The 10715-nt window shown below is 38.0% G+C and overlaps 1 protein-coding gene across 1 annotated transcript; it reads left to right on the top strand.

Annotated features, from left to right (window-relative positions):
* The first annotated feature begins 3401 nt into the window (after positions 1 to 3401).
* On the top strand, positions 3402 to 10562 carry FGB (fibrinogen beta chain). The gene is made up of 8 exons (XM_005148939.2): positions 3402 to 3476; positions 5059 to 5262; positions 6488 to 6671; positions 7257 to 7484; positions 8077 to 8190; positions 8723 to 8845; positions 9025 to 9310; positions 10048 to 10562. Exons 1-8 carry the CDS (start codon positions 3402 to 3404, stop codon positions 10274 to 10276), a joined length of 1443 nt encoding a protein of 480 aa, XP_005148996.1. The 3' UTR covers positions 10277 to 10562.
* Positions 10563 to 10715: the final 153 nt, after the last annotated feature.

The following is a 10715-nucleotide window of genomic DNA, read 5'->3' as shown; positions in this document are numbered from 1 at the left end:
AAGGAAACTAAATTTGAAATACAAACTCTTGTAGCAGTGCAAAAAAAAATAAAGTTATCCATTTATATTTTCGAAGAAATTTCTCTCCTATGTGCTGTTTATTGCTATTATTACTAGTGTGCTCATGGCCCTGTAGTTGCTGCCGTTTCTTTTTACAAATAAACATTCCCCTCAGAAATTTATAATCTCACTTTATTTCCCAGTGTTCTTGGAAAGCTTTAGAAAATCAGGGGACAAATTAATCTCTGTAATAATTTATTTTTTTTGACAGAATATATAGTCCAAGGTGAAATTTGGCCCAACTTCAATAAATTAATGACAACAGTATTAATTAGGGTATGCACTTTATTAATTTTCTTCATTATATGTCTTCTTGCATGCCAGCAGCAGTTGCCAGCTGTAATTCTGGAAATAATATGCTATGTAATTTTTTATAAATTGCTGCTTAGACAAAGGTGACTAGTAAATTGCATGTGCTTGTAGTGCTTTTTTAAGTTCAAAGTGAACAGCCCCACTCATTAATGTTTAAGAACTTGTTTGCTTCCAGAACACAACTAAAGCATTAATTCTCATTTATGAAAAACCTTTGAAGTAATATTTGTTACCAGTAAAAGCAAGAAATGGGGATGTTCCTCTCAGCAGAGACCAACATTTAAGATTACAGTATTCTTTTCATAGTATGACACTATTACAACACTAGTTGTTCGAAAGGACATTTCTAAATGAACCACTATTTTAAAGTTTAATTTAGTGAACACTACGTCTCATCGTGACACAAGAAGGTTCTGTTCCCCCACCCTAAGAACACCTCAGAAGGCACATTCAGCTCTGAAAAGCCATGATCCAGTGACCATGACTTGCCTGACAGGGGTTTGTGTAAAGAGGGTTCCACCACTGCCAGACACGTTGGCACAACAAACACAAGGGGCAGCGAGCAAATAGTAATTCCTCCAAACATACACATACGCCTCTGCCAGTAAGTGCCTTTTCAGTACAAATATACTGTACAAAGGGATGTCCTGGAACACCATCAGGTCCATGTTGTATTAGTGCAGTTTCTACTAGCAGGTGTGTTGTGGTACCACTGCCACGTTAACTCTGGGAACAGCTTCTCATTAACCACAAGTTGGAGGAGGGCATATGAAGGAACAAAGATTAGGTGTCCTAATCCAGTGCCATGGCTGTGGTTGTTAATAAGGCTTCATTCAGTCCTTAGAAAGTGTCAACCAAACTGTATTTGGTTGGAAGCATGAGAGAAAAATCACATCGCATAACCAGCATGCTAATGTAGATTAAATTCTGCTGCCAAAATGTTTCTCTGTATACACATTTGCCAGTGTAGGTTGCTCTGTATGCAGTTCAAATTTGGACCATTTTTTGCTGATAAAACTCTCCAGGCAAAATCTTTGCAGTGTAGACAAGGCCTCAGCTCACCAGCTGGGACATCTGCTCCTTTGACACAAACCCGATATGGTATGACACACGTGTTGTTCACAGTAAATCCCAGGAGAGACACAACTGCCCAACTCTCCTGGGGAAGCCAAAGAAAAATACTGGAGCTGGGAGGGTCAAAGGACAAGTTTCAAAGAGGAAATCCCATCTGAAGGCAGATGGAGCCTGGAGGTTCCCCATCTAGGACTCTGTATCAAGCCTGGGGCTTTCCATCCCAATCCCTGTCATCTGGTCCCTGACATATTCTGCACAAACACAGCCACCCTTCTTCATAAGAGGGTGAAGTGTACTTAATGCCTGAAGAAGGACACCATAAATTACTGCAGAACATGGCTATGGTTTCAGAGTAGATTTAGGACAAATATCATACATTTAATTAAGTTTTGTTTGGACTGAGACAGGATAATTTAATAGCAAATTTCTAGCTCAGGACTAGTGAGACCTTCCTTTGGTTCTGCTGTATTGAAGGCTACCCATAATTGCTGGGCAAGGGTTCAGCATTGCTATGTCCCTTCCTTCTACATAAGATGAAGGTGACTGAACTTCCCTCAGAGGTACCTGGGGGGAAAACTGCATATAAGTTTGGGACATGCCCAGAATCAGTGATAATATCTTGCAAATTGTATGTTAATGATGTTAGTTTTGGCTTTAGGCAGAATTCTTTAGTGCCTGCAAGGAGAAGTTTGTGTTCTTCCAAATCTAAGTCTTGTTGATGTCCTCCTGCAAGGGATCAAATTCAGTAGAGTTAGAGCTCCTTGAGCCACAGCTGATGTTGGTCCAAGCTGTTTAATAATTAAACTGGTCAGGTTAAATAGTTTTCATATTTCAGGAATCTCCATAGTTTACATGAATTCTGACAACAGGACAAACACAGGAAAAAGGCCTAAACCAAGTAATTTTAGCTGTCCTCATCTTTACTTAACATAAAATCTCCCACTCCATCAAGTTGATCTTTGAAATGGAACCTCAGCCCATTTTCTGCATCTCTTTGTCTCTTCAGACACCAAAATGAATGACTTTTGAAAAGCATGCTATGGTCATTTACAATGCATGAGAAAATCACCTTATATAAAGACACTAAAATGTTAAAAACCTGCTAATATGAGAGCAGTGATATATCATACTCTTATAAAGCATCAGAAAACATGTTTGGGTATTCCACTATGATTACAGATAACTTAATGCTGTATTCTTTTAACAGATTATTAAAAACCTGTAAATGATATTCAACAGATACACTTTTTTTTAATAAAAAAGTAAAACCAGCAAATTCATACGTAAATTTATTTACTTTAGTTCATTTACAATACTAAAGTGGTGGAATGGCTTACAATATTAATTTGATCTTTAAAGTTTTCATTAATTTTTACGTAATGAGCATAATATACTCCTTTTTGCTCTTATACTTAAGGAGAACCAAAGACTTGCATACCTATCAGGCACCAGAAGAATGTAGCAATCTGTATGATATGAGTTTAATTCAAATTTAAATGATATTTCTGAAATACTCAAATTTTCAGCAGAGAGAAGAAAAGGAGACATCACAGTGAGGTCTGATGATGTGGTTTTTTTTTTCTTTTGATGTTCACCTTTTCAGCTGTTTTGAAAGACTTGTGATTTTTGAGAAAATTGTAACCTTGTGTAATCTGAGCAAGAGGTACTTTTAAGGATTTAAACGTCTATTTGATGCCAGCACCAACAGAGGTCTCTGGGACATGTAGATAAGATTTGTCCAAAGAAATTGCTCAACAACAAATGCATTCTGGCACACAGTGAAGAGAAAGGTTGAATATTAACAGACATACAGTGATTGCTCAGAAGGGTTGATCCTATCACTGTGAAGCTGGAAATGAGGATTGCCTCCTATATATATGGGAACATAGAGGACCTCTCCCTGTCAGAGCTGCTGGTGGGAGAAGGTCACTGAACTGCTCAAGCAAGCCAGCACCATGAAACTGCTCCTGCTATTCCTGCTCTGTGTTTCCTCTGTTAAATCCCAGGCCTCTACAGACTATGATGATGAGGTTGTAATACTGATCATCAATGATAATAAGAGCAATAATAATAATTATAATTATGATAATATTTATAATAATTATTAATAATTAATTTATTTGCATGCATGACTCAGCTTATATGAATTAACTAAGTTGGAAGCTGTGGGAAAAAATGATCCAGTGCATATTCTTTATGCCCACTTGAAGTGTTAAAAGAAATAACCTTTGTATTATAACTTCATGTACGTGTAACTGCATGACTGTTCTTTTCTCAGTTTGGATATTTTCCTATTCATTTTATTCTTCTGTAGGGAATGAAAAATGTCCAATGGTAAGGTTAATTATTCGTTGAATTTAGTTAAAGATATTAATTTAGCAATGTTGATGATGATGTTAGAGACAAGTAGTATCAGGTGCAAATGAGTAGAATTAATGTGTAATTAATCATGTCCTGTCTCGAAGTCAGTAAAAACTTCCACTTCCCTATGGATTCAGTAGACATTGGGAAAAAAAAATCAGCTGCCAGTTCCTACAGCTTTACATTAGAAACAGAGAGGTAGCAATTGTTAAACAAAAAGGCAAGCAGTGAGGATCAATCTAAAATAGCAGTTTAACCTGTTTGTAATTTTAAGTAAAATGTTTAATGGGAAATATAATTTAGAATCTCAGGATATTTTTTTAGATTTTGAAAATCCTTGCAGAAAATTACATAGCTGAGGGTAGCCAAAATGTGGTGATTTTCTGTTGTACAACCTAAACATTTGTGCCTGTGTGTTTACTACTGATAACACTACCATACTAAGGAAGGCTAATTCAAGAATTTTGTGATTTGTATGCTGCCTACTTTTGAAACCATTTGAAGACTCTGATCCTTGTTTCCTACAAATGTTTATTATTTGTAGCTAAGTCAGAGTGGAGTCTGGGATTGTTGAAGATTTTGATTCAGTAGTTCAAACAACTATTAATTCAAATAGTTTAATTTCAACAATTAATTCCTTCCCAGCCTCTTAGATTTTACCATTTCTGGCAGTGATGTGGAACATATGCATCAGAATAAGCTCTAAAAACCTAGCCTGAGAGAATGCTTTTCCTAATTCCATCAGTTAATAGCTGGCATTAACCTGAGACCTGATGATGTGTTTGGCTGTGGCTTGATTTTCTGAGACCTTACAAATTTCCCTGTAGCCTCGTGAAAAATTGGGACACTGATAACATAATGCTGAATATTCTTCTTAAGCGCAAGAATGTGTTGGGGTTTGTTTTTGTATCCTACTATATGGACTCATGGTGCTTAGTGGCTCTAAACTATATAAACTTTATTCTTGATCAGAATGAGCTACTGAAATACTGTTTTGCTTTGGTTTGAAGACTTTTTAGTTTGTCTATATCGGGGTAGAGGGAGTGTGACTCGTCTTACAAGGGATGGCATAGCAATGACTTTTAGATAATGTCAGCATAATATTTCCATTATTGCTTTTTTGCATTGCATTCCATGGTTCTCCTTGCTGTTTTAAAATACTAAAGAGTGCTGAATGGATGCCTCTACCCTGTGCATCACAGTTTACAACAGCAATCCCAGATTCAGTTTCCTCTCCCCTTGGCTTTGCAGGATGATGGCCCTCAGCTTGGGGTTCGAGGCCACCGACCCCTGGACAAAAGGCGGGAAGTGGCTCCCACACTCCGGCCTGTGGCACCTCCCATCAGTGGAACCGGATACCAGCCCCGGCCCCCAAAGAGGGTGAAGCCAGGAGACAAGAAAGAACGTATCATCTACCCCGATGCTGGTGGCTGCAAGCATCCTTTAGAAGAGCTGGTAGGTGTCTGCCTGCTGATAAGAGACTGTCCTTTTCTTCTAGTGGACCCAACATGGAGTTTTCTTTGCCACACAGGGGACAGTCATTCATTTAAAGCAGCCCAATTTTGCGTCATTTTATTTGAGTTTGGTAGGACTGCATTCAGAAAAAGTAATGACACAGAACTCATAGGATTAGTCCCAGAGTCAGACAGCCAATGGGATTTGAACTGCAAATGAGGAAAGGAAGTACCTGTGGGTTAGCCTGCACTTTCCATATGATTTTGAACAGGTAACTGTTAAGAAGGACAAAAGAAAAAAAACACTGCAGAAGCACTGGCTTGAATTTCAGATAATCTCAAGGAACCTAGGGACCAAAAAAGTAACCTCCCATTTGTTTCAAACTAATTAGTCTACCCTCAGTCACTTCCCCAGTCCTTATGCAGAAGTGTGCAAGCATGACGAGACCTAGCACACTCCTTGCACCCTTGAGGTAGTCCCTGCTGTGCTCTCTGGTGGAAAATGCAAGCTGTGACAGTGCTAACATGACTTGTTAGAGACATCTTGTCTGAGAGCAAATTTGAGTCTGGAGGTTGCCAACAAATGAAGTCTGTTAAAGCTTAATGGATACACGGTTGTGGTAAGTCCCACTGCTGCCTGGGTAGTTTGGTTCTCACAGGGCCTTAGAATTTCCCACCTCTTTTTAAAACATTGCTGTCCTTGATGGTGCAGCACTTGTTGCAGAAGCAATGGTGCCTAGTTTCTTGAGATGGTAATTTTTAAATGAATCATGGCTGTTTTACAAGATAGATATATATATAGCAAGGTATGGGTAACCTGGTTGATTCTCTGAGGACAGAGAAAGAGGAGAGGGGTAGGTATAAACATGGCACAGGCACCAGGTAGTTCCTGATAGGCTTTAATCATAGTTCAGGTGGCCTAACACTGTGAACATTTAGCAGGGCAGAAAAGTGAAAAGCAGCTAGTGGACCAAAAAAGTATGAAGAGAGAGGGCTTTTCCTAAGATCTTCTATGAAAGAATCCTTATGGGGAACTCAGGGCTCCTTCCTGACCTTCAGCTGCAGCTGCTTTGAAAAAGTTTAATGTCTTGAGTCCTTATCTAGATAGTTAAATATCTGGTCTCACACTGCTAACTATTCAGTGCGTTCAAAGGTGTGGTCATACACTAATGGAAGTAGAAACTTTTCATATTGACTTTATTGATTGTTTGTTTGTTGTTTTTAAGGGAGTGCTATGTCCAACTGGATGTGAGCTGCAAACTATGCTGGTAAAACAGGAAAAAACTGTGAAATCAGTTGTTCGTGATCTAAAGGACAAAGTGAGCAAGCTGTCTGAAACCTCTACAACTTTCTATGAATATGTGAATGTTCTAGATGATAAATTGATAAACAGGCAAAAACAAAGAAGAGGTATGTTATTTCTATGAATTACTAGTGTAAATGCTATTTCAGTTCTATTGGTATTGCTGCTGTTACTTGTTAGTGGAACTTCCTTAAAAAAATTAAAAATACAATGGAATATCTAGCAAAGCAGAGTTCCATAACCATGTCCTCTTAAATCTTAAAAAAAGAATTATTTGAGAGGGTCAAAGGAATGGATTTCATACTAAGGCAAGATTCATATGATGCCCCTAAACATAAAGATCATGTGTTCCCCCTTACCTGCTTTCCTATGTCCATCCAATCCCTTTATGCCCAGCACATGGCTTGGCACTGTAGCTCCCTGGAGAGAAGCTCATTATAGTTCCCTGGCAGAATACAGCACCACTGATAAACCTACTAGCTAGCAAAGAAACAACAATACATAAGCACCACTTTCCTGAGAATCTCTCATTTTTTTTTGCATTGTGGAAACATAAGCAAATGAAATGCCTATCCTTCCTCCCTGCTAAGGGAAGTGGCTTCTTAAGTTGTGGTTACAGATTGCTCTATATTATCCCATAACTGGAAAACATGTTGAAAACTAATCTGCTTTTCATCTCTTTGCTTTTCTAGACAATGATGATGTACTTTCTCAGTACAACACAGAAGTGGAATTGCATTATAATTATATAAAGGATAATCTGGATAATAACATCCCATCTAGCCTCAGGGTCCTTCGTTCAGTTGTGGATACTTTACACAAAAAGATACAAAAACTAGAAAATGCCATTGCAACCCAGACGGACTACTGCCGTTCCCCATGTGTTGTTTCCTGCAATATTCCAGTGGTTTCAGGCAAAGGTACTTATTCAATTACAATGACATCACTTCTCCTATTTATATCACTGTGCAAATAGACAGATGCATCATTCAATTGATTTGAATGAGCTCTGAAGTCTGTCATTGATTAGGATAGCAGAAAAAAATGGAAGATGATCCTAAATGCAAAAAATCTTTCACAGATGTCTATACTGGTCAGACCAAAGATCTTCTTACCCAAGATCAGTCTTTGTTAGTGGCCAGTGGCATTTTAAAGAAATAGGTGCTTCAGAGTTTTGTAAGGTGGAGATGATACATTTGTGATCCTCGATTTTTTTAGTCAGGAAAGGTTCTTTCACAAGTTTGTCTAGTTCAAAAGGTTGTTGGAAAATATACAGTCTTCCACCACTCAGTTTGAACTTTTAGAAATTTCTATTTGGAAAAGTAGAACAATGCAAATGAGCTGTTCGTTCTTCCCTTACTCTTTCACATTATGTATCACAGAAATCAAAATGAAAGTAGAATTATATGTATATTTAAAATTGTTCTCTTATAATCATCAAACAAAAGGATAAGAAGATTGTTGAAGAAGTTCATAGCTTTTTCAGTAACAGTCTTCGGTTTATTCTCTCAGAATGTGAGGATATTATCAGAAAAGGAGGCGAGACATCTGAAATGTACCTTATCCAGCCAGATCCTTTCAGCAGACCATACAGAGTATACTGTGACATGGAAACAGATAACGGAGGTTAGTGTGAAATAACTGTGGTGTTAAAATGTTAATTAATATGGATGTTTCAAAAATAATTTTAGTAATTTGCATTTTATAAAAACTAATATGGAGTTATCACTTTTGTAATTACTTGAGATTTAAGTCTGATTGACTCATTCTGAAAAGTCTTCTTGGTCTTCTTCAGCTGCACAGTAGGATACTTCTATAATGAAACTGGAGATAAATTGTTGGGATGGGGTTGGCAAATAAAAACATATCTTACTGTGACTAGAATAGACAGTATCTGTGTGGGCCTGTCTCATTCCTTACCCTGCACCCTTGTGCTAGACAAAAGACCAGGCAGTCCTGCAAGTTCTGCTTTTCCCACCTTTCCTTATGAAGCAAGGCACTACTTAAGTGTGAGTAAGAATGGCAAGGCTGAGCTTGAAAATTCAGACCTGCTGCAATATGTTCCAGTTGTATTGAGATGAAGATCAAAGGACTGTATCTTAACATTTCATGTTCCTTTCTTAATGGCAATTTAATCTAAAAATTGTTGCTTCTGCAGGCTGGACATTGATTCAGAACCGCCAGGATGGCAGTGTTAATTTCGGAAGAGTATGGGATCAGTATAAAAAAGGATTTGGCAATGTTGCAAAGAGTGGAGGGAAGAAATACTGTGATACACCAGGTAAAACACTAAGCATGAAACACAAAGAGCTCTTCTTACTGAAACAGTTTTCTTGTATTTCTTCAAGCTCTTGATTTTTTTTTTAATTAACTAATACACTTTCAGGCAGACCTATAATAAATTTGCCTTGAAGTATATTTGAAGTCTATTTCACAGAGCTCTCACTTGTTGCTTCTCAGGTGAATATTGGCTTGGAAATGACAAAATCAGCCAACTTACCAAAATAGGGCCCACTGAAGTTTTAATTGAAATGGAAGACTGGAATGGCAATAAAGTGTCAGCTCATTATGGAGGTTTCACCATACAGAATGAAGGAAACAAGTACCAGCTTTCAGTTAGTAACTACAAAGGCAATGCAGGCAATGCGCTAATGGATGGAGCTTCACAGGTGCATGGAGAAAACAGGACAATGACAATTCACAACGGCATGTTCTTCAGTACTTTTGACAGAGACAATGATGGATGGTATGTACTTGTGTTAGACGTTTAAAATAAAAATAGAGCTCAGTATATAATATTTCTCTAGTTTGCTGTTAGTTTTCACAGGATTTTGTAGTATATTAAAATGGGCTTTATCCCTGCAAGTTACCAGCAAAAGTCCATGCAGTTCTCTTGACATAGCCAAGGGCAGGTAAAACTATATAATACGTTAGTGCTCCTCTACAAACAAGTAAGAAGCAAGCACACTGAATTTTATTGATTCCATGAATGATGTTACTATAGACAAATCAGCAAATCTGGATGCAGTATATTATTGTTCTATGTGCTGACGACACCGTCTTGCTTAAGTAGGAATATTGTTACTCACTCCAGTAACACATATTGGGTCATAGAATCATAGAATGTTTGGGTTGGAAGGCACCTTAAAGATCACCTAGTTCCACCCCCCTGCCACAGGCAGGGACACCTTCCACCAACCAAGTTGCTCAAAGACCCATCCAATCTGCCTTGAACACTGCCAGGGATGGGGCATCCCCAGCTTCTCTGGGCAACCTGTGCCAGTGTCTCACCACCCTCATAGTGAAGATATTTTTCCTAGTATCTAATCTAAATCTCTCCTAAAAGCCATTCCCCTTGTCCTGTCACTACATATTTATTACAGTTTGAAAACGTCAGTGCAGGGCCAGGTGTATATACTCCGTTGATCTGTTTGCTTACAGTTCATGTGTCATTCTCAACACTTTTATTTTTTCCTTCATCAGGTTAACTACAGATCCAAGAAAACAGTGCTCCAAAGAAGATGGTGGTGGATGGTGGTACAACCGCTGCCACTCAGCCAACCCCAATGGCAGATACTACTGGGGAGGTGCCTACAGCTGGGATATGGCAAAACATGGTACAGATGATGGTGTTGTATGGATGAACTGGAAAGGGTCATGGTATTCAATGAAGAAGATGAGCATGAAAATCAGGCCATACTTTCCACATTAACCATTATCAAAATGTACAGAATCAGGGATTTTCTTTTAATATTTGTACATGGTTATCTTTTTAGGCATGGTATTCAGGCTTGTTTTTATGTATGAGAGCAAAATATGTATGTGTGAGCATATTGTGACCTAAAGTGAAAAGCAATGTCAACTGTAAATCAAAATCTGACTGATGAAAATAACTCAAGTGTATTTTGTGCCATTTTTCACTTGCTCACGAGACAGTGGTAGCTAGTATAGAATAGCACTGATAAAAAAAAAACAATCCCAACTTGTTTCACTCTTTTACAAAGGACTTCTATACCACATTTGAAGACAAAGAGGATTATTCTGTTTTCTGAAAACGAAATAAAGCCTTAAAACTAAAGTTTTATTCACATGATTCCTACATATTTATGAATTATCTGGGAAGGAGCAAACACATCCCACTAAATAAGGGA

The sequence above is a fragment of the Melopsittacus undulatus genome, chromosome 7, assembly GCF_012275295.1.
Source record: "Melopsittacus undulatus isolate bMelUnd1 chromosome 7, bMelUnd1.mat.Z, whole genome shotgun sequence".
NCBI lineage: Eukaryota > Metazoa > Chordata > Aves > Psittaciformes > Psittaculidae > Melopsittacus > Melopsittacus undulatus.
This window is presented reverse-complemented; position numbering and strand designations above follow the sequence as displayed.